This window comes from Scylla paramamosain, chromosome 24, assembly GCF_035594125.1.
Source record: "Scylla paramamosain isolate STU-SP2022 chromosome 24, ASM3559412v1, whole genome shotgun sequence".
NCBI classification, from domain to species: domain Eukaryota; kingdom Metazoa; phylum Arthropoda; class Malacostraca; order Decapoda; family Portunidae; genus Scylla; species Scylla paramamosain.
The window spans coordinates 18,758,108-18,782,440 of record NC_087174.1 but is presented as its reverse complement, the minus strand read 5'-3'; the positions used below and the strand labels follow the sequence as shown (position 1 = coordinate 18,782,440).

The window sequence follows — 24,333 nt, the reverse complement described above, 5'->3', positions numbered from 1 at the left end:
TCTCCTTCTTACCTTGCTTTTCGACTTGAAGTGTTTTTTTTTTTTTTTATCCCCTCTTTCCCTCCTCCTCCTCTTCCTTGTCAATTTTTATTGAATATATATTTTTTTTTGCGTCTCAAACTCCTTCCCTTCCCCCTTCCATTCCTCTCCTCTTTGCTACACTTCCTCTTAGCGAGACTTGCCCCCAAAACTTAATCCAAGCTGTCTCCAACACACGGGGTATCTCAGCGCACACTTCCTTTGTTAAAACACACTCACGCGAACACTAATGCATATGCTACACACAGGCACATACTTACAGACATACAGGCAGACACGGACACTGGGAAATACACTTAAACAATGTCTTCACTGCACAAAGCCTACGATATAAACACACACACACACACACACACACACACACACACACACACACACACACACACACACACACACACACACACACACACACACACACACCACAGTCACTCTCACAGAAGAAAAGGAATTAATAACAAGCTGAAATAATGATACTCTTAATACCTCTTTTCTCTCTCTCTCTCTCTCTCTCTCTCTCTCTCTCTCTCTCTCTCTCTCTCTCTCTCTCTCTCTCTCTCTCTCTCTCTCTCTCTCTCTCTCTCTCTCTCTCTCTCTCTCTCTCTCTCTCTCTCTCAGAGCCCACAGTGTCAAGGGAAGAGTAGAAAGAGGACAAGGAGGCCGGAGAAGAGAAGGAAGAGGAGGAGGAGAACAAGAAGGAGGAGGAGGAGGAGGAAGAGGAGAATCAGAAGAACAACAGGGAGGAAAAGGAGGAGGAGGAAGAGGAGGAGAAGCAGGAAAACAAGGAGGAGGAGGAGGAGAAGGACAAAGACAACAGCAACAACAACAACAACAACAACAACAACAACAACAACAACAACAACAACAACGACAACAACGAAGAAGACGAGAAGGAGGAGGAACATAAAAAAATAAAAAAACAACGATACCACCACCACTACCACCACCACCACCACTATCACCACCACCACCAACAACAACAACAACAACAAAGAGGAGAAGACGGCGGCGTGAGGTCCACTACGTCGGGTTGCAAGGATGAAAGAGCAATTTGGCGATCTTCTAGCTGGACACTGCGAGGTCATGCCGGCCACTAATGCACACCATTGCTCTCCTACGGCCTCGAGGTGCAGCGGTAAGGGAACAGGCGGAGGAGGACTGGAGGAAGAGAACAAGCGGACGGCGAGGAGGAGGAGGAGGAGGAGGAGGAGGAGGAGGAGGAGGAGGAGGAGGAGGAGGAGGAGGAGGAGAGGAGGAGGAGGAGGAGGAGGAGGAACCAAAGGGAAAGTACGAGGATGAGAAGAAGAAAGAGGACTAGGAGGAGGACTGGAGGAAGAAAAGGACTGTGACAAGAGAAGAAAAGGACGAGGAGGAGAACTGGGAGAAGAGAACAAGAGAACAAGAGAACAAGAGGAAGATGAGAACTGGAGGAAGAAAGGGACTGAGACAAGAGAACAAGAGGACAAGGAGGAGAACTGGAGGAAGAAAAGGACTGGGACAAGAGAAGAAGAGGACGAAAAGGAAAACCAAAAGGAGAAAAAATGGCAAGAAGGAGGACAAGGGAAAGAGGACAAGGAGAAGCGGAGGGAGAAAAGGACTGGGAGAAGAGAAAAAAGGACGAGGAGGAGAACTGAAAGAGGAAGAGGACTAGGAGAAGGGAACAAGATAATCAAGAAAGGAAGGAACCAGAGAAAAGGTACCAGGACGAGAAGGAGCAGAAGGAAGAAAAAGGACAAGAGAAGGACTGGAAGAAGAGGACGAGGAGGAGAACCAGAAGGAAGAAGAACGAAGAGGAGAATAAGAAAGGAAGGGAAAGGGGCAAGGAGGAATAAAAGAAAAGTAAATGATCGAAGGGAGATTATGGTAGATCAAGAATTAGAGAGAGAGAGAGAGAGAGAGAGAGAGAGAGAGAGAGAGAGAGAGAGAGAGAGAGAGAGAGAGAGAGAGAGAGAGAGAGAGAGAGAGAGAGAGAGAGAGAGAGAGAGAGAGAGAGAGAGAGAGCGAGGTAAATAAGGAACATTAATGAAAGATAAAACAGAATAACAGAGGAAGAGGAGACCAAAGAGGAAAGAGGAAATAGGAGAGAAAGAGGGAGAAAGACGCTGAGGAAAAGAGAAATGGAGAAAAAATGAAAAAAAAAACGAAGAAGGAAGGAAGAACCAGAAGATTGACAGATAATGATAGATGGAAGGAGGAAGGAAGGAAGAGAGGAAGGGGAGAGAAGGAGGCGGAGAAGAAAAAGGAAAGTAATTGGAAGGCAAACAAGAAAACACCGAGAAAAAATGATAAAAGGAAGTAAAGAAAGGGAACGAAAGATGGGAATAACAGACACAGAGGATACAAAAGGACACACAAGAAGCACAATAAAAGGGAGCAAGAGAGAGACAAAAGAAAGAAGAATAAGAGAGAAAGATTCATGAATAAAAGACGGAGAAACACAGAAAGGAGGGGAACAGGAGAAATGCATTGGACAGAGAGAGAGAGAGAGAGAGAGAGAGAGAGAGAGAGAGAGAGAGAGAGAGAGAGAGAGAGAGAGAGAGAGAGAGAGAGAGAGAGAGAGAGAGAGAGAGAGAGAGGAGGGGTAAAGCAGTGATAGAAAAAGACACAAATGGAGATATTAAGATAAAAAGTAGAATAAAAACAATGAAAATGACTGCAAAAAAACGAGAGAGAGAGAGAGAGAGAGAGAGAGAGAGAGAGAGGAGAGAGAGAGAGAGAGAGAGAGAGCACTTCCAACTAACGTGAGAAATTAATAAAAATGAAAATCTAATATCGTTAAAGGCAATGAAACTAAAACGTCGACACGAAAAAGGAGAAAATTAAAAAAATAATAATAATAAAAATAAAAGGAGACGCAAGAGTAAGAGCATGAGGAGAAGGAGGAGGAAGAGGAGGAGGAGAGAGAAGGAGGAAGAAGAGAAAGAAAATGAGGAAGAGAAAGAAGAGTAAAACCGTTCCAGATACCGTCTCACAGTCTTGACCCAGAATTTTAACAGGCAGGAGGCAGGGAGCGATAAGAAAAAAAAAAAAAAAAGAGTCCTATATATTATCACAGAAAGAGAGGAGGAGGAGTAGAAGGAGGCGGCGCAGGAGGAGCAGGAAGAGGCGCGGAGGAGAATATCAGGTGCTAGATTCCTCCTTCGGGATATTACGCTCTCTCTGCAAGTCAAGGCAGGAGGAGGAGGAGGAGAAGGAAGAGAAGGAGGAGGTGTATTCGTTAAAGGCGGAGAGGCAGACACGAAGGAAAAAGCGGGGAAGACAATTTGAAGCAATGTGGGATGCGTTACAAAGCAGGAATGCATTAAACAACTTCGCTAATCGGGGAATCGAAACCAATTTGGGCGGGTTTATTGGCACTAAATCATACACTTTAGGATCTTTTAACACCGCTTCGTCTTTCACACTCCAGCGGCCTCGGGTGAACAGAACAGACGGGGAGAGATACGCACGATGCTCAGAGATACAACCGCACACCCAAAACCCAAAAAACAAAAAAAAAATCACAGGTAAGGAAAGATGTACAGCGAAAGAAACGAATGGACACTTGAACAGGAAATACCAGCAACGCTCAGGTACAGGTTAGAGGTAAGGAAAGGTGTGGCTATGGCTTGCAGGTACCATAACATCCCTGCCCCCTATCTGGTCACGCCTGGGAGGGGCAGCAAAGGGGAAGTGGAGGCAGGGGGCACGGAGGAGAGATGGGCAAGGTGGAGTAGGTGGAGCAGGTGAGGCGTGGGAGGAGAGGGCGAGGCAGGTGTTAGCATCGAAAGGCAGCCATGCGGTGTGCCCTGGCCAGGTGAACACGGCGGGTACTTACCTGACGCGCGCGTACACACACACACACACACAGACACACACACACACACACACACACACACACACACACACACACACACACACTCATGAAGGGATAGAACAACAGCAAGAGAGAGAGAGAGAGAGAGAGAGAGAGAGAGAGAGAGAGAGAGAGAGAGAGAGAGAGAGAGAGAGAGAGAGAGAGAGAGAGAGAGAGAGAGAGACGATAGAGATAGGCTGGCCCATCATTATAAAACCCCATCATCACTCTCACCTCTTCGCCCTCATTCTCACCCCTTCACCTCACTCTCACCGCACTCCCCTGCCTCTCCCCTCTCCCCTCTCCCTCTCTCCCCTCCCCTGCCTCGTTAAGGGACGCTCGGTCACCCTTCCAAACCCAGCGGAGCGCGTGGCTTAAACGAAGGCAACAAAAATACGAAAATAATGCAATGATAACACAGTAATAGGGAATGCATGACAGGAAAGGGCTAGTGGTCTCGAAAACTGGCTCGGGCGAGGAACGGGAAAGGCAAAGAAGAAACCAGAAGGGCGTGTATAATGAATGAATGCCACAGTGACTTTTTTTTCATGTTTCGCTTCAATAAAAGGTAGTAAAATAAACGTGTGGAAAATATATGGACGAAAAAAAAAAGGGGGAGAAAAGAGAAATTTATCAGCAAAAGGTGTATTTTTGTATTTTGGAGGTTTTAAAGAGAAAGAGAGAGAGAGAGAGAGAGAGAGAGAGAGAGAGAGAGAGAGAGAGAGAGAGAGAGAGAGAGAGGGTCCAGGAAGCAATATTTCAACTTCAGAAAATTCTGTCAAAGTAAAAACGAGATGTGGATGGCGAGAAAAGTGTGTGGGAGAAAGGAGGAGGAGGACGAGGAGGAGGAGGAGGAGGAGGATGAGGAGGAAGCGGAGGAGGAGGAGGAGGAGGAGGAGGAGGAGGAGGAGGAGGAGGAGGAGGAGGAGGAGGAGGAGGAGGAGGAGGAGGAGGAGGAGGAATCTGGCCATGCGTATCTCCATTATTTATATTGACCATTAATGCCTCCAAGTCAGCCAGCCCTTTCTCCTCCTCCTCCTCCTCCCCTCCTCTCCCCTTCCTCTTCCCCTTCCCTTCCCTTCCCTTCCCCTAAACTCCTCCTCCTCCTCCTCCTCCTCCTCCTCCTCCTAAACACCCTCCACCATCACTTCTAACCTCATCTTTCCCGTCCTCTTACTGTGTGTGTGTGTGTGTGTGTGTGTGTGTGTGTGTGTGTGTGTGTGTGTGTGTGTGTGTGTGTGTGTGTGCGTGTGTGTGTGTGTGTGTGTGTGTGTGTGTGTGTGTGTGTGTGTGTGTGTGTGTGTGTGCGTTCTCCCTTCTCTCTCTTCTAAAGGACTGTTGCAACCTCCTCTCATCATCCTTTCCCTTTCCCTTTTCATTTTTTTGGTAAACATTCTTCTCGTTCTTTTTCTCCTCCACATTCTTTTCTTCTTCTTCAAATGTCAGTTTGTTTCTTTTTCGTCCTCCTTCTCGTCTTCTTTTGTTGCTGATACTGTTGTTGTTCTTCTTCTTGTTGCCCTTCTTGTTCTTGTTCTATTTTCCTTCTTCTTCTTCTTCTTCTTCTTCTTCTTCTTCTTCTTCTTCTTCTTCTTCTTCTTCTTCTTCGTTTTCTTCTTCTTCTTCGTCTTCTTCTTCGTCTTCTTCTTCTTCTTCCTCTTCTTTTTCTCCTCTTTAGTCGTTTTTCTTTTAAGGAGTGGAGAAACGAGGAAAAATTGTTATTTTTTACTTTTTACCCATCCTTTTTTGGTTCTTGAATTGACTGAAGCTGCTTTCAAACTCTATTAAGGTTTTCTCCATTCTATTCCCGTTGACAATTTCCTCTCCCCGTCTCGTCTCGTCTTGCAAGAAGCTACATCTTAAATTTCTCTCGTCGCTTCTATTACTTCTTATATGTATATCTTGTCACGCTCGCCTGCACCACACTCGCCAATAAAAAGATGCACTTTAAACTATCTTCCAGTTCTCAATTCATGTTTTTCATTCAGATTTCTTTGGCTGGTTTTCACTGCAATGATGAGTCTGCCTGTCTCTTCTCTCGCTACTGATGTTGTTGTTGTTGTTGTTGTTGTTGCTGTTGTTGTTGCTGTTAGTTCATACTTCTACTACTTCTGCTATTACTGCTATGACTAGTACTATTTTTTATGGCGAAATCAACGTTCTATCAACAAACTTATGGATTTTTCTATCCTTACTACTATAACAACAACAACAACAACTACTACTACTACTACTACTACTACTACTACTACTACTACTACTACTACTACCATTGTTTTCTTGACGAATTCTTCAATTTGGCAACAATTTCTTCCTAGTTATCCCTCACTACTACAACAACCATCATCACCACCATCACCATCACGACCACTACCACCACCATCACCGCCGCCGCCGTAGGGCCCATGCGGTATCCATCCCTTCCCTACCCACCAGCCGCCACCTGCCGCCCTTATCCTGGGCAGTGACCCTCTGGACAGTTAGGCAGCGAGGAGCACTAGCCTCCTGATGACACGTGCGACGGAGGCAGGTGACGCACAGGGCGGGAGGAGCGGGAGGGGCGGGAGAACAAGAGGAGTGGCAATCTGGCAATATATCCAAGGAGGTGACACTTTTCATCAATTTATTCGGTGTCATAATCTCGTGCACGTCAATTTCCTGTCCCGGTACGATGATGCGGTGTCGTCAGGAAGCGATCCGGGATTCTATTTTTTTTTCTCTCTCTCTCTCTTCCTTTTTCTTCTTTTCTTTCCATCCTCACCATTACTTGCATAAAACACGGTGATGAAAAGAAGGTAAAAAAGAAAGGAAGGGGAAGAAAGGCGTTACTTCAACGGCACACAAACAAAATACAAACAAACGCAGTACAGGAGCAGCGGGTGGTGAGTTTCAGGTTTCCTCGGCGCATTAATTGTTTTCGACGTTAAAAGTGAGAAAAGGAAGAAAAAAAAAAAGGAAAGGGAAGAAAAACGTCAGTTCAACGGGACACACAAACATAACAAACGAGGTAACAAACGCAATGCGGCAGCAGCGGTGGGTGACTTTCAGGTTTCCTCGGCGCATTAATTGTTTTCCAGGTTCCTGAGGAGAAAGGGCGTTGCTCTGGATGCCCGCGCGGTTCATGCCCGGCCTGATAAATGAAGGAAAATTGTCCACGTGAAGACACGACCAACAGTTTTTCGAGACTCCACCCTGCGATGAGACACTTACGATAATTTCTAAGATAAATGTTACTCGTCCCACCGTCCCGCCCTCCAGCTAGACTCACCAGGGCGTGTCTATTTATATAATTGATGGATATGCGAATGAGATTTAGATTTTGAATTTTCTGTGACTACTTTATTATTATTATTATTATTATTATTATTATTATTATTATTATTTTTATTATTATTATTATTATTATTATTACTATTTACTGCATTCAGACTCACGCCGCCATCTGTCAGGTATACGTGGGAGTTAATGAGCTTTCACGGGGGGCCGTCACACCTGTGTTGGCATGACGGCGTAACACCTGTCCCGTCATACCACTGGCTGAGGGAGTGGCAGAGGGCAACCACCAACGCCATTACCATCACTCTCTCCCCTCCCCCTCTCCTCCCCCTCTTCCTTCTCCTCTCTCATTTTTCCATCACGCTCCGTTCCCCCGTGCCCATCCTTGAATGCTCCCCCGCTCCACCCCCTTCATTGCCCCATGTTTGTTCCCCTCTGCTTACTCTGCCCCCCGCACCCCCTTGTTAGCGTAGTCCCCCCTCGCCTGGGGAGCGCCGGTGGGGTTGGTGTTCTGGGAGCAGCTGTGTAATTCAAGGCAGCGGCGTGACTGGCTGGGCGGGCATCAGCCACATTCAGCCTCCACACCTTAAGACTCCTACAGCCACCACTCCACCATTCCACCGCTGCGTCCCTCCTGCGTGTCCTGCTCAGATTGGTGGGCACATTCTTATCACCGTGCCTGGCCGGTCTCAGACTCCCATTCACTCCCAGACAGTATGTTCAAGGGTGTTTTCCTGAGTGGAGTGGGAGTTTTTGGACTGTTTTCACGTCAGGAGTATTTATTTTCAAGGTTGTTTTCCTGACTGGAGTGGAATTTTACAATGGCGTTTTCGTGGGTGTGTTACTACTTTTCAAGGGAGTTTTCATGATTAGAGTGAGAGTTTTCAAGTGTTTTCATGAGTGTCGCCGTGCCTGGTTGATAAACTCCCACTCACTCCTATACAGTATGTTCTCCAGTATTTTTCCCTCCCGAGCATTGCACTCACAAGATAAACAGTATTTTTTTCCACTCTCGAACATTGCACTCACATGATTTCTCCAAAAATAATTAATTCCATAATAAATTAGGCAAAGTTGCTCCAAGGTTTGCTTAGCTTCATCCTTATCATTATCTTTTGTTGATCTCAAACTCCCATTCACTTCTGTACAGTATGTTCCCTTCAGCGAATTTCCCTGTCGAACGTTACACTCACAAGATTTCTCCCCTAAACTAAATCACTCCATGATAACATTAGGTTTGGTTGTCTTAGGTTAGGTTAGGTTCGGTTAGGGTAAGTCAGTTTGGTTAGGTTAGATTAGGTTAGGTTAAGGTAAGTCAGTTTAGTTAGGTTAGGTTAGGTTAGGGTAAGTCACTTTGGTTAGGTTAGGTTAGGTTAGGTTAGGGTAAGTCACTTTGGTTAGGTTAGGTTAGGTTAAGTTAGGTTAGGGTAAGTCAGTTTATCATAAAGGAAACTACTCTGGGTAAAATTTTCATTGGTGAACGTTCACTGGTCGAATTTATTTGCATATAATTGACACAGAAGGCATTTACTGTCAAAACCAAGCTCCTGTCAACCTCATGCTCGTTTGCCACACCTTAAACCTCACTTGTTAATCAGCTAACCTTGAGCCAACGATAATCACGCTCACAAAACACTATTATTCTCAAATGTTCCTTTACTTACTTTAACCTATCATCAACCTTACCTTCACGTCGCTGCTCTGCCAACGCCACCCTCATACGTGCATCCTCGGAGCATCGTTGCCTTTGCCTGTCAACCCTACCCTTCCTCAAGACAGTCATTGAGGCACGTATGCACATCAGGGGATTGTTTTCAACGTCACTGAGATGATTAGTCGTGTTTTTATTCGTATTTTTCCTATTAGTGATGCAGAATTCTTCTTAAGCTATCACTGAATTCATAAAAACAGCTTTGAAAACCTCAATAACCTCCACTCCACACTGATAAACCACCATTAGAAACTTGAAAACACCCTTGAAAATCAACACATAATTTTTACTACATGTTCAGTGTAAGAGATACGACCAAATGCTCCAGAACACCGTCTTAAGCCTCACTCCCGGCCAGCCTTGCCTTTATCCAACCTGCAGCTCTTGGTGACTGTCTTACCTACTCACACACCTCCCTCCTGAATACTCCCTCCGCCAGTGTGCAAACCTAACTCGCTAAACACGTGGAAAATATGACTTTACAGCCTCACAAGTTAAGGTAGCTCAGCCGGACTCCGCTAATGAACAAACCTGACCTTGAGAACACGAGGTTGAAGAACACGGGCAGCAGGGGAACGGCCGCTGGTAATCACAACACGAGGGGATGCAGTCTTAAGGGATCCCTGTCTGAGCGGGTTGTTTTCGTAGACGTAACACAAGATTTGGAGGAAGACGTGAGATAACATTGGCTTCTCTCTCTCTGTCTCTCTCTCTCTCTCTCTCTCTCTCTCTCTCCTCCCACCTGCGCCAGTTCACCTCGCCACTACAACCCAATACTACGGAAGTAAAACAGTAAAAATAACAAATAAAGAGTAGCAAGACTATTATGAAGAGGAAGATGTGAGATAATATTCCCTTCTCTCTCTCTCCTCTCACCTGAGTCAGTTCACCTCGACTACAACCAATTCATTAAGAAATAAAAAGTAGAGGTAACAAGTTTAATGAGGAAACAGAGAATAACAAGATTATTATGAAGAGGAAGACGTGAAATAACACACACACTCTCTCTCTCTCTCTCTCTCTCTCTCTCTCTCTCTCTCACCTCCGCCAGTAAATCTCCACTACAACTCAATAACAAAGAAGTAAAAAAGTAAAAACAACAAACCTAATGACAAAAGCAAAGAACAACAAGACTAATAAGAAGAGGCACTAAGTACAACTAAACAACGCTTGATGAAGACTAATCAAAACACGAGTGGGAGAAAAATAACTTACAAAAACAAGGACTTTCTTAATACGTGATGAGCAGGGAGAGGAAACAGAAAGGTCCCTATGTGGCCCACACCTTACCTCTTACTGTGACCTTGAGAGTGACCCAAGAGTGGAGGTTCATTGAGAAGCGAGGATGGGGTCACTACACTCCTCCTCCTCCTCCTCTTCTTCCTCCTCCTTCTCCTCCTCCTCCTCCTCCTCCTCCTCCTCACCAATATGACGGAGGAAATCCAACTCATACATACCTGAAAAGAGAGAGACAACAGTTTATAATACATGTTTATTATATTTTCTTGCATACATAAGTGTGTGTGTGTGTGTGTGTGTATCTAATATCATTGTTCCTCTGCAGTACATCTTACACAACATATTCTCTCTCTCTCTCTCTCTCTCTCTCTCTCTCTCTCTCTCTCTCTCTCTCTCTCTCTCTCTCTCTCTCTCTCTCTCTCTCTCTCTCCTACTACCCTCCTGTTCCCCTTGCCTTCCTCGCTATGCTTCACCGACCCACTGACACGCAGGCAAGACGGCGGCGGCGGAGGAGGAGGAGGAGGAGGAGGAGGAGGAGGAGGAGGAGGAGGAGGAGGAGGAGGAGGAGGAGGAGGAGGAGGAGGAGGAGGAGGAGGAGAAGGAGGAGGAGGAGGAAAAACAAAGAAGAAATTAGAATATCAACAGATACGAGCTGGGAGGCGAAATGGATGAAGGGAGAAGGGGAGGAGAGAAGGAGGGAGGGAAGGAAGAAAGGAAGGAGGGAAGGAAAGGAAAGTTTATTTACATTGAAATATACACAAAACTGATTCTTTGGTCCATAGAAGATGGCTCGTCCAACACCCTGCCGACACTGAACGCAATCCAATGATCTCTCTCTCTCTCTCTCTCTCTCTCTCTCTCTCTCTCTCTCTCTCTCTCTCTCTCTCTCTCTCTCTCTCTCTTCTCTTTTTTTCTTTAAAGGGAATCAAGTGAAGAAGACTAAAAATAAAGAAAATCTCTCTCTCTCTCTCTCTCTCTCTCTCTCTCTCTCTCTCTCTCTCTCTCTCTCTCTCTCTCTCTCTCTCTCTCTTTCAGGTCGCCGCCTCGCAGGAAGAAATCAAAGCTCTGTAATCTCTCTCTCTCTCTCTCTCTCTCTCTCTCTCTCTCTCTCTCTCTCTCTCTCTCTCTCTCTCTCTCTCTCTCGCTGCGCCAGCCACACATTCCCGGCACGGTTGTTTTGGTCCAGTCGGCACGTTATACAATCAGATTTATCGCCTTGTGTTCATACCTGAGTGTTACGCTCATTTATATCGACAGGTACTTCCTACTGACCCCACTACATGGTGGCTTTACATCTTACCTACCCATGACTTAATAGATTTTTTGGTAATTAGCATGTTGGTTAATTAACATTTACTATTTTTCAACTTTTATTTAATACTGATGAGTTGACGATTTCCTGAAGGAGAATAATTGTGACTTGGTAATTGTTAGTGCAAATTATAAACAGCAGTGGCCCCGAAAGACAGCCTTGCAACACGCCATTAGTGACGCGCGCCCGCCTGGATGGCTATTCAAGTGTGCGACGCGACGCTGTGCTGGCGACACCTAGCTGGCTTTCTTTTCCTTAAACAGTTGCCCAGTCATTTCCGTGAGGCCAAATTCCCTCAGTTGGGCGAGGAATTTCAACATGTGGAAAGTCGAGGTTCTTTTTTCCCCTCAATTTTTCTGTAAGGGGACCGTGTCTGTGTCTGTGTGTATATGTGTGTGTGTGTGTGTGTGTGTGTGTGTGTGTGTGTGTGTGTGTGTGTGTGTGTGTGTGTGTGTGTGTGTGTGTGTGTGTGTGTGCACAGGTGTCTGCGGATGTGTCTGGGTTTGTGACGGTGTGTGTGTGTGTTTGTGTGTGTGTCTGGGCCTGTTTGTGTCTGTGTGCATATGTCTTTGTGTCTGAGCCTGTGTGTGTATGTGTTTATCTGTGACTGCATGTATCTGGGTCTGTGTGTGTGTGTGTGTGTGTGTGTGTGTTTGTCTGGGTCTCTGTGTCTCTGTGTCTGGGTGCAAGCCTCCACTGATTTCACACTTGGAGTCTCGCACCGTTCCCAACCCAAGCGCGGAGGCAATGTAGCGGCGCCCTGCCTGTCCCGGTGGGTGGGCGGCCCTCGCTTCAATCCCCTCCCGAAGCGCCCCTATCTCAGTCTCTCTCTCTCTCTCTCTCTCTCTCTCTCTCTCTCTCTCTCTCTCTCTCTCTCTCTCTCTCTCTCTCTCTCTCTCCCCATCCCCGCCGCCCCCGTCACGTACGTACTGTCCGCTGCACTAAAGATGCCTGGTGTGTGTGTCACCTTTCTTCGCCTTTTGTTCTTCGTGGATGCTGATCAATTTTTCTTTGCGCGGTCGGTCGGTCTCTCTCTCTCTCTCTCTCTCTCTCTCTCTCTCTCTCTCTCTCTCTCTCTCTCTCTCTCTCTCTCTCTCTCTCTCTCTCTCTCTCTCTCTCTCTCTCTCTCTACACCTCCCTTCACTCTCCACAACTCGCCGAGCTTCTGTCTTTTTGCCTGCAAGTCTAAACAAGGACACGCCGCTGCCGCTACAACTTCACTCACACGTCCCGCGATCTTTCCTGTTTGGCTTTGATGGATAAAAACCGCTAATGTTAATCCTGCTTTCTACACTTTCGTCCGCAACCTTTGCCGCGCCTAGTGTGCTGAGTTAAGTGGTCGTCTGCCATCCCGGGACTCCAGGATAGCATCACATTAGCTTGTAATCGCGTCAAGTCTCTCCACATTACCTTGTCCAGCACGCCGGGGCTCTGTGTGTGGCGCAGTGGTTAAGAAAAGTGCGGTGGCTGGTGGCGGTTACACGGGCTCTTTAAGATGAAAATTCCAGAGTACCTCCATAAAGGCTAACAGCACTTTGCCGCGCTAACAATGGGCTATATAAACTCCCACTGCACTTTAAAGGGAGAAGGAAAGAAAAACGGGTAACCACAGATGTCTTCAGCTGACGCATTCACTGACGTCCTCCTCCTGTGTTCGTGTTTATTTTATTTTATTTATTTTTTGAGATACCGAATGGCGCACTAACCCAGTAGACCTACACGTGAAAGTTGTTGAATAGAATCTATATCTGCCTATGATCTGTAGCCATTAATTTATCATCCAAACCTTCCTATTGACTCGGCACTAACAGTCTGATTACAGAGTCAATTACCGCCATCTATCTCTCGATTTGTGAACCGATTTCTTCCTGTCTCTCTCTCATTCTCTCACTCTTTTCTCTGCCTTCGGGAAGAGCAGTGATAAGTAGTTCTGGTTACTTAAATACTTACAATTCCTCTGGGTTAATGATACTGCTCACTACAATACTACTCTCTCTCTCTCTCTCTCTCTCTCTCTCTCTCTCTCTCTCTCTCTCTCTCTCTCTCTCTCTCTCTCTCTCTCTTTAATATTAGGAGGCTTAGTTGTTCTGCTCCCAATTCTCAAAAGCAAGGACGAGAGAGAGAGAGAGAGAGAGAGAGAGAGAGAGAGAGAGAGAGAGAGAGAGAGAGAGAGAGAGAGAGAGAGAGAGAGAGAGAGAGAGAGAAAAAGGGACAAATTTTCTACGTTAATCAAATACGTTAGATTGAGTCAACTTTCACTCCATCGTCGTGTTTAATGGAACAAAGAGACACACTTTTTCGAGAAGCACCAAAAGAAAAAGAAGAGAATGAAATAGGGAGCATAAAAAAGGCAGACAATGAGCCGGCAAGAGGAAAGCACAAAGGAAACAAACAAAAGAAAACATAAGAGGAAGGAAAGGAAGAGAGAGAGAGAGAGAGAGAGAGAGAGAGAGAGAGAGAGAGAGAGAGAGAGAGAGAGAGAGAGAGAGAGAGAGAGAGAGAGAGAGAGACGCAGAGGAAGTGGAGAGGTGACAAGAGTGAGGGGGAAGAAGAGAATTGAGAGAGAGAAGAGGAGAGAAGAGAGAGAGAGAGAGAGAGGGAGAGAGAGAAAAGAAGATGGAGAAGTAGGTGGAGACGGACTTAAAAAAAGGGGGAGAAAGTGAGCGAGTAAGCGAGAGAGAGAGAGAGAGAGAGAGAGAGAGAGAGAGAGAGAGAGAGAGAGAGAGAGAGAGAGAGAGAGAGAGAGAGAGAGAGAGAGAGAGGTGAGTGTCGTGTTGTAATAAGTATGGGAGTCATATCGCGTCCTTTTTGAGGTTAACCGCGGAAGGGAAGAAGAATAAGGGTTCCTCTAGAATAGTTTTATTGCCCCATTCCTTCCCCTTCCCCATCTCACTCCCCTTTTCCACCTGCACCCCTTGGAAATTCCCCCCGGAGGCTGCTCCCCCCTTTGCTTCCCCCCACAGGCGCACTAGGGAAGCTACGGCACTATCGACCAAATGAGAGAGAGAAAGGGAGAGAGAGAGAGAGAGAGAGAGAGAGAGAGAGAGAGAGAGAGAGAGAGAGAGAGAGAGAGAGAGAGAGAGAGAGAGAGAGAGATGGTTTATGAGGTTATGTTTGCCTACCCTCTCCCTCCCTCCCTCCATCCCTCTTTCCCTTCATCTCTCCTCTATTCCTATTTACCTTTCCTTCCCCCTCTCCCATAACCTCACCTTCCTTCCTTCCTTCCTGTCTCCTTATCATACTTCCCTTTACTTTCCTCCGTGCTTTCAACTCCGCATGCTTTATGTGTCTGTCACTTGTCACTTGAGCATACACGACACACATCCACCCACACACCCACCGACTCACACACGCACACACACACACACACACACACATACATGCACGGACACACACACATGCACAGCTCAGGGTCTTGCATGATGTGTTTGAAGGCACTTTCTCGCATGTCTTGGCTGTCTTGGACCCGGCGCAGTGCTTGGGAGGCCTGTGTGTGTTTACCAGCGAATCTATCCCTCTATTTATTCAGTTTGGTAGGAAGGACGCACTTTTATCTGTTTTGCTCGCCGGGTTTGCGCTGAGTCAACACGAGGCACCGCTTGGGTAATGGCCGCTGAAGGAAGCTGTTATCCCGTGACGGATTTCATGGCCCTTTTCCTCCTTCTGCTCCTCCCTAAGTCATCCTCAAAGCCTGCGTGTCTTTTTTAACCTCTCAGCAGTCCCCTTCATGCCGCCAGCAGCCCCTCAAGGCACCGGTCCCTTACCAGTCCCTTCCCTCTCTGCCCTGCCTTGAAATAACACAATATCACAGTAAGTCATCCGCTATTACGTTCAGTTATAGTGCTTCCTTTGGCCGTCGCTTGCCATCGCCGCCCTCTCGCCGCAGTTTCCTGCTGGGTATAAACAGTCCGGGCCGTGACCTCCCCCGGGGCAAGCACGCGGCTGGGGTCACAGGTCAGGCTGCCGCGGGTGACGTTAAATGCACCCTTCTGTTATTCCGTCGACAACAGTTTATTTTCATCTCACTTCCCTTCATTTGCCGTCCTCCCCCTCGCCTCCCGCTACTCCCGCCTCTCCGCGGCTCCCCTTCTCTCCCGGGCCTCTTCTCTGACAGCTCTGCTCTCTCTCTCCGCTTCCCTGTTTTTCCCTGACTACTGATCTCTCTTTAACCTCTTACACCCCATCATTCCATGATTTCTAAGACTGCCTGCTTTCTATGAGTCTTTACACCTCCTGACTCCCGTCCACGCCTCACTTCTAGGTCTCTCTTGAACCGCGCCCCGCCCCGCGCTACTCTCTCCTGCCAGAGGACATCTCGAAGGTAATTACAATATTAAGAAGTCTTGCTCTCATCGACAACGGAAAGTGTTGCAACGTCAACATCTTGCAGATAAGAAAATCACAATGCACGGGGCTCCTAGCGGCACCTAGACCCCTGAGCGATGTTACTTTCCCCTGGCAGCAAGAAGCAGGTCTGGGACGCGGCCGTCGCTTGCACTCAGCCAGGCACCGCGGCGGCGAGGCGCGGTGTAATGGCACGCTGGCTGACGGGAACATCTCGCCGCACAGGTGGGCACACTGTCATTGGCAGCGGCCGACAATGTCCACTCTTGCACAACCATCAAGCGCTAAATGGCTGCAGAGTTGTTCTGGGAATATGTTGCTAAATCGATCACCATTTCATTCCAGAAAGAAGGACACAAAAACATTGCCGTCTGGGATTGTCTTTCACCGTCACTTCGCCAACAGACAGGGAAACATATGGAGCATCACCGCTGACGACCAACACGAGTAAGGTAAAGCATTAAAGGTTCACAGAAAATAATTTCCATATTTGAAATACCACATACAAGAGCTTTAGGCGGTCACGCGCTGCAGACGGCTGAGTGACCAACACCGTGCTGTGAGTCTTGTTATTTAGGGACCAAGTGAGTCACATAAGTTAAGTGAAGCTAAAGGCTCTCGATTTAGATTTGAGGAGCAAGATTCACAGAGGCTTAAGAGGTTAAAATGAACCATAGTAGGCAGTAGAGAAGCTAGGTGTCTGTCAGCCAGTGAGAGGCAGAGGGCATGGGCGGGCAAGGGAAGCTCGGGCCACAACCCCTACAGGAAGAGAAGGCCGCGAGCATCTGAGAGGAATGGCAAGGCAGGGAATCCACGCGATGCTTTTTTTTTTTTTTACCTGCCAGCTTCCCTTTCCCCTTGGTCTGCCACGTACCTACACCCTGAACTTCCCTCCGTCCTCTCTCCCGCCAGGAGGGAGTGGGAGCTCCCTGAGGGCGGGACTGAGCCTTCCTCAGCCACAAAAAAAAAAAAAAAAAAAAGAGGAATGAGTGGTGGGCGACTGACCGCTGGACCCACTGCCTCCGGACCGACATTGTTGTGTCCCATTACTGCCCCGCTCTGCCCCACCCCGCCGTGCTGCCCCGCCCTGCCCCGCCGCACGCCGCGACGCCCGCACCGGCGCCACAAGGGCTCCACAAGAAGGCTGGAACCGCCCCTCTCGCCCTCCCGCCACACGCCCGCTACTAAGAAGGCCACGGGGTGAGTGCCTGGCGAGCGCTGGCAAGGCGGCCGCTGATCAGATTATTACGGTGTCTTCATTTTATTCGCACTGAGTAGGTGATACTACTTATTTAATTTGCCAGCATCCTGTTCACTACTGGATGCTGGCGCTGGAAGGTCTGGTCGCGGCGTGACCCCTTAACCTCTTCCCAATCAGGTAAGCAATTCGGGGAAGCAGCAGATTCACTCCGCTCCTCAAAAGGCAAGGCAAGAATCAAACATTCCACGCCACTGTCTTTCTCTGCACGCCGGTTATTCTGCCTCGTCTAGAGTGTGCTTCTTTGCATTCTGTCTTGTTTGTCTGCTTACTTGTTGTTCTCTCTGTTACTGCTGCTACTACTACTGTTACTACTACTACTACTACTACTACTACTACTACTACTACTACTACTACTACTACTACTACTACTATTACTTTTTTATGTAGGACTACAACTACTACTACTACTACTACTACTACTACTACTACTGTTGCTACTACTATCCATTTGCTAACATAACTTGGTCCAGCCTGTTGTAATAAATAAAGAGGAATTTAAGAGTCCCAAACTACGAAATGACAGGAGAATAATAACTGTTTATAACTATGGAATGCGTTACCTGCCTGACTTGAAATGTGGAAGTGTATTATCTCTCTCTCTCTCTCTCTCTCTCTCTCTCTCTCTCTCTCTCTCTCTCTCTCTCTCTCTCTGTCTTGATAGTCACGAAGCCACTGAACGCGTAGGCGAGATTCACATGTAAGATCCACATTCTCCACCCAATAACACTCCACCTTGATAACCCGGCAAGACAGTTCATTGGGAAGGGAAAGCCGGGTCGGTCTGCGAGAGAGAGAGAGAGAGAGAGAGAGAGAGAGAGAGAGAGAGAGAGAGAGAGAGAGAGAGAGAGAGAGAGAGAGAGAGAGAGGAGCATATTCTGAAACACTTCCGCGCCGCATCTCCACTATTTCAAAAGGCTCTTGATGAAGCTACACGGTGTTTTTACAGTTTTCGTGACAGATTAACAAAATATCCACAATACTAAAAGAAGAAGCAGTCTTGAGAACACGGCTAATCTTCTCTGTGGCTTTTGAAAATAGTCGTGGCGAGAGAATAAGGTCCGATGCCCTTATTCAGAAACGCTTAGCTCTTTTACCACGGCTATTTTCAAAGGCCACAGAGATGACTAGCCGGGTTCTCAAGTGTGTTTCTCCCGTTAATAATGTAGAAATCTTGTCAGTCTGTCACCAGAACTGTCAAAACATCCTTAAGAATCCGTGTCACTTTAAATAGAGCCTCTTGAAAGTAGTGAAGATGCAGCGCACAAGTGTTTCTGAATATGGTAGCATGCAGTGGTGTGGGCGGTAGAAGACAGCTAATCCCACGCTGCCTCCCGCCTCTCAGACGTTTGTGCTTCCTCATGCCGTTTGGTAATCGCCGCACCCACAGCCCGCAACTACAAGACGCTGAGTCCGTGAATACGCCGAGCTTCCTCCGCGTGATTGCACAAACTTTTCCTCTTTACGGCCACGGAGTGAATGAGAGGACGGAGGGACGGAGGGTGGCAGGGAGGAACGGGGAGTGAAGATGGAGGAAAGGAAAGACGAGGAAAGCAAAGGAATATAAAAGAATAAACAGCAGCTGATTTGTTGGTTCTTACTGGTTGTTTCTGTGTGTGAGAGAGAGAGAGAGAGAGAGAGAGAGAGAGAGAGAGAGAGAGAGAGAGAGAGAGAGAGAGAGAGAGAGAGAGAGAGAGAGAACCGTCTACACCAATTATAAACAAATACTATAAAAAAAGGCCTAACCACACAATCATCACAAGCCAAACAAAAACTCACCACGCGCCACAACACCACACACTTCACAACACCACACACTTCACAACACCACACAACACCTTAATCATCACACTTTCCAGAGACACGTGCCACGACAGAGGGAGGCAGGATCACCCACACGCAACATTACCAACGATGACGCCAATAGGGGGCAGTGGAGGTGCGCAGTGTTACCAATTGCTGCTGGGGTAAAGGGAGTGGAGAGGAGGGTGCAGTGTTACCAATGGCTCCTTTGGGGGATGTTGGAAGGGGTGAGGGTGTGAAGGGGAAGAAAAACAGTATTACCAATGAGTGCTGGGGGTGAGGGAGTGATGAGGGCGTGGGTAAGAGGGTGAGGGGGGTGGTGAGGCTCTAGAGAGGAGAGGAAGGGGTGAGGGAGGGATGAGGGCAAAGGGGGCAGGAAACAGTATTGGCAATGGGTGCTGGGGGGAGTGAGCGAGAGAAGGGTGCTAGGGAAGGGTGAGGGAGGGGTGTAGGGGGGTGAGGGCGTGGACACAGAGAGTTGCGGCACAGTGACACAAGAGGCTTAGCTAATCACTACGTATTACCGTACGGTGATTGGAGTTAATTGGCCAGTTCCTCAATATGGTGGTGGGAGAGAGAGAGAGAGAGAGAGAGAGAGAGAGAGAGAGAGAGAGAGAGAGAGAGAGAGAGAGAGAGAGAGAGAGAGAGAGAGAGAGAGAGCACACAGGAACAAAGAAAAAATCACAAGGACTTATGCAAACAAAAAAAAAAGAAATAAACAAACTGAGGAACGATAACAAAGAAGGAAGAAGAAGAAGAAGAGGAAGAGGAAAAAATCAAGCACACGAAGAAAAAAAGAAGAAAAAACAAACGGGAACAAACCATCCAGATATGATAAACAACACTATCTAATCTAAAAATAAAACATGTAGGAAGGTAAAATTAGCTGTAAAAGCGAGGAGAAAGTAAGAATAAGAATGAGGAGAGAGAAGCAAATCCGGGGAGGAGAGCCTGAGGGAAGGGAAGAGGAAGAAGAAGAAGAGGAGGAGGAGGAGGAGGAGGAGGAGGTGAGAGCGAGAGGCAAGGGAGAAAAAGCTGCGGAGGAGGTGGTGGTGGTGGAGGAGGTGGTGGTGGTGGTGGTGGTGGCGTGTGGCAGGGAGACACGCTTCTGGTCTGGCGCGTGAGTGTGGCAGGCGTCCGCTCTCCCTCTCTCCCTCTCCCTCTCCCTCTCCTTCTCACTCCCTCAGAGCACTTCCCCTCCACGTGTTCCTTGCTGGCGTGCACCTCCCGCAGAGAAAGAGAGAGAGAGAGAGAGAGAGAGAGAGAGAGAGAGAGAGAGAGAGAGAGAGAGAGAGAGAGAGAGTTATGGTCATAGTATAAATTGTTGTAAGTGTAGTACCTTAACATTTTTTTCTTTCTTTTCTTTTCTTTATTTCTTTTCTTTTTCTTTTTCTTCTCTATAAGCTCCATTTTCGCCCTCGCTTTGTGTGTGTGTGTGTGTGTGTGTGTGTGTGTGTGTGTGTGTGTGTGTGTGTGTGTGTGTGTGTGTGTGTGTGTGTGTGTGTGTGTGTGTGTGTGTGTGTGTGTCTGTGTGTGCGCGCGTTACATATCATGAAAATCCAATAGATTATGACAAACACACACACACACACACACACACACACACACACACACACACACACACACACACAGAAGCAGGAGTGGACAACAAGAAGACCGGAAATGAGGAGCAGGTGTAGAACGGAGTGTCGGGTGGAGGGATTGGGGGGAAGTACGCCCTTGGGAGAGAGAGAGAGAGAGAGAGAGAGAGAGAGAGAGAGAGAGAGAGAGAGAGAGAGAGAGAGAGAGAGAGAGAGAGAGAGAGAGAGAGGGGGGGGGGAAGAGTAAACTAAGACTAATATCCTAACAATTTCAGACTTTGAAGCGAAGAAAACCTGCAAAGCGTGAACGTATCTTTCAATTTATACACACGACGTGCACGGGAGAGCGAGAGGGAGAGAGGGGGAAGGAGAAAGAGGAGGAAGAAGAGGTGGCGAGAGAAAGAAAGAGGTAAGGAGAAGGAGGGAGAGAACTGGGAGGACCTACGCACACAGGGTTAGAGGTGAGGGCGATAAGGAGAGGAACAAAGGGATTCAATAAGCAAGGTGAATGAACAACGACCAAGAAATAATGCTACATGATTTTACTAAACGTTAATTGATCCACCTCTTCGTCGTGAGGTTCAGAAACAGGATGTGAAGGAAGAAAAGCTCTGGCCTTCACCCATCCCTGAAAACAACACGAACAGGAGGGAAAAAAGTACGTGAGGGGAAAAAAAAACAAATAAGTTCGCATATTCATTCATACATGATTCAATATCTATGAAGGTATTTTCTTCCCGTTAAGTGGAGGGAAGGAACGAGCGAGGCCGCACCTGGTCAGGAAAACAGCAATGTTTACCACAACAAGGCGAAAAGATTTGCACTACATACAATAATAAATGCAATCGATACCTACATACCTACATCACATTCCAATTTCCTTTTCATCTCTTCCTCTGTACCATTATCACTCTTACTGTACCGCCTCTTCTTTTCATTCTTCCTTCTATGTCTCTGTTCATTGCCTCCTATTTTCTCCCTCTCTCTTTCCCGCCTTTCTGTACACACTGGCTGAGTAGGAGGGGACAGTTGAATATCAGGGTGATGCTAAATTTTGCTATCTTATCAGCCATCATATCGCGGCTCGCCTATATCCTGTCTTGATGAGAGGCTCTGAAGGAAGCCATCGTGTTCTGAAGTGCAGGGGGGAATGTAACGAGTCTGAATACTTCGAAATGCCATAGTAAAAACAGCTACTACTATTACACTACTACTACTACTACTACTACTACTACTACTACTACTACTACTACTACTACTACGACTACTACTACTACTACCACTACTACTACTTTTCATCAACCAGATTATAGAGTAAAAAGAAAGGAGACTTAAGAATAACAAAATCTCTATGATATCTGGTGCATGTACGTACGTGTGTAGTTTATTTCCGTACTTTTCTTTAACAAACTAAGCAATAAATGAATGTTGAACATTGACATCCTTCAGATCACAATGTTTTTCTACCAAGGAACCAATATCTACCCCTTGTGGACGCCTCTTCAAACCCTGTTCTCATCTCTCATTCAGCGTCGTAGTTCGAGAACTTTTTATAACAGGATTCAGTGGAAGTCAAGTTTCAAGACTTTAATTTTTGATGACTGCTTTTGAATCTGTTTGGAGACCGGCACCTCAATGGGCTTTTTTTCTTGTAAATTTTGTTGCCTTTGGCCGGTGCCCCTCCTACATAAAAAAAAAAAAAAAATCAGGGTCTTCAAGGGTGTTTTGCAAGATCATAATGACAACAACAGGGATTCAAGACCATCAACGGGAGGAGAATCATGAGTGCTCGACCAAACATCTCTGTACCCTTTGAAAATATTCCTGATGAGAGTGTAAAGTAGTTAAACCCTTCACTGTTATTTGACACATCTCCCCTTAACCACTAACCACTCTGAGACATCATTCTTGTTTTACAGCCACCTCCAAACACTGTACTGGCTGGAAATCACAAAATCTACTCTTTTTATACCTTTTTTTCTTGTAGATGCTAATGAAAACTACAAACATTGCTTTTAGGGCTGTGAATTGTTGGTTATAGCAGTGAAAGAGTTAAGGAAATGAGTCTTAATCTAAAATAAGAACAGCACATGAGAGAGAAATAAAGATCAGGCAATTTCATCTCGTTAAGCATAAAAAGGCGAGAACAAAAGAATAATTTGTGAACGAAAGAACGCAACTTGCACTATAAAAGGCTGAGAATACGAGCCTTAATGTAATATCAGAATAACACATGAGAGAGAACTAAGAACAAACAGTTTCATAACATTTAAGTACAGAGGGAAAATGAGTAAACAAAATAAGAACTGGAGAACTAAAGAAAATAACTTGTATAACAGGTTGAAAATATGAGTCAACCTAATAACAGAACAGCACAAGACAGAGAACTAAGAACATTTAAGCACTGAAGGAGATACGAGAACAAAATAAGAAATGGAGAACTGGATGGAAAACTAGATAACGTGACTTCCCTAACCGGACAAACCCATTGCGGAAATGTATGAATGTCAATGAGGAAAATTAATTAATAATCTCCCCTTACCCATTTCCTCTCTCACTGAGAAACAGCCGACAAACGGAAAAAAAAGTTTACTAGTGAGGTACACACAAATAAACATGTGGTGGCGGTGACGGTGGCGGCGGCGGCGGCGGTGGTGGTGGTGGTGGTGGGAGTGACGGTGGTGAGCAACCGTTAGTGTACCGTAACGAAAGAGGTGATGAAGGGTGAAGTTTGTGTGGCGAGAAAGAATAGAAGACTGAATAGCTGGAGCAGGAGGAGAAGGTGGTGGTGGTGGTGGTGGTGGAGGGAGGGGGAGAGAAAAACGCGGAAAAAGTGGAAGAAAAAAAAAAAGAGAAAGAAGAAAGTGTCTTATAAGTCTATGGAGGCTTAAAAGTTCCGCTGAGAGAGAGAGAGAGAGAGAGAGAGAGAGAGAGAGAGAGAGAGAGAGAGAGAGAGAGAGAGAGAGAGAGAGCTCGCAGATCCACACACCTACTGACCTCACTCCTACACACACACACACACACACACACACACACACACACACACATCACAGAATCATCTCCATCGGTGTGATCTTACGCTCTCTTTCACCGTGAACTTTCAACCAACACCCCTTTTCTACCCCCTTCCTCTCTCTCTCTCTCTCTCTCTCTCTCTCTCTCTCTCTCTCTCTCTCTCTCTCTCTCTCTCTCTCTCTCTCTCTTACCCCGTGACCTCCAAAACACTGCAGGAGCCCCGGTACCGTGTCTTCCCTCCCTCCTAATGCTCGTCTCGCTATCAAAGCCACTAGCAATAAAAATGCTAATGCTGAGACACACGACAGGCAGCAGGAGAGAGCTAGTGAAGAATATTTGTAAACACACTCCCTCTCTTGTTTTCCGAGCCTGCAGGGACTGGGAGAGAGAGAGGGAGAGACAGGGAGAGAGAGAGAGAGGGAGAGAAGGAGACAGCCAGGGAGGGGAAAAAGGGTACAGTGCGAGAGGAAAGAGGGGAAAGGGTGATCGAGTGAGGTAAGGGAATAAGGAAAGGGGTAAAAAAAAGGTGGATTTGGGGGATAAAGAAAGGGTTGTATTTGCGAAGGATGAGAAGGAATGGGGATAAAAAGGATGGAATGAGAGAAAGAGTAATGAAAGGAGTGAAAGAATGTAAGTGCAGTGAAATGAAGGAGTAAAACGGGAAAGAGGAATTGTAGAAAAGGAAGAAATAAAAATGAGAAAAGATAAAAGGGAAAGCAGAAAGGGACGAATACGAATAAAGGAAAAGGAAGACGTAAAAGAAAGAGGAAAGTAACAGAAGAAGGGAAGGATAGAAAAGAAATACTTGAATGAACAAAAGAGAAAAAAAAATAAATAATATACATGAAAAAAAACATACGTAACAAAAAAATAACAGAATCATAAAAAAAAAAAAAACAAAGCAAAAAATATAACACTACCACAAAA

At 46.5% G+C, this 24,333-nt stretch overlaps 1 protein-coding gene across 2 annotated transcripts in view; it reads right to left on the bottom strand.

Annotated features, from left to right (window-relative positions):
* Nucleotides 1-24,333, bottom strand: part of LOC135112845 (ras GTPase-activating protein raskol-like) — a 90,655-nt gene that overhangs the window by 54,863 nt on the left and 11,459 nt on the right. Inside the window, exon 1 of one of the 2 annotated variants that reach the window (XM_064027721.1) lies at nt 10,146-10,203. The exons of the other annotated variant lie outside the window; for it this stretch is intronic. Coding sequence (XP_063883791.1) covers nt 10,146-10,188 — 43 coding nt within the window. The 5' untranslated portion in view covers nt 10,189-10,203. Of the gene's footprint in view, nt 1-10,145; nt 10,204-24,333 lie in introns of those variants that run through there. 2 annotated transcript variants of the gene reach the window in all.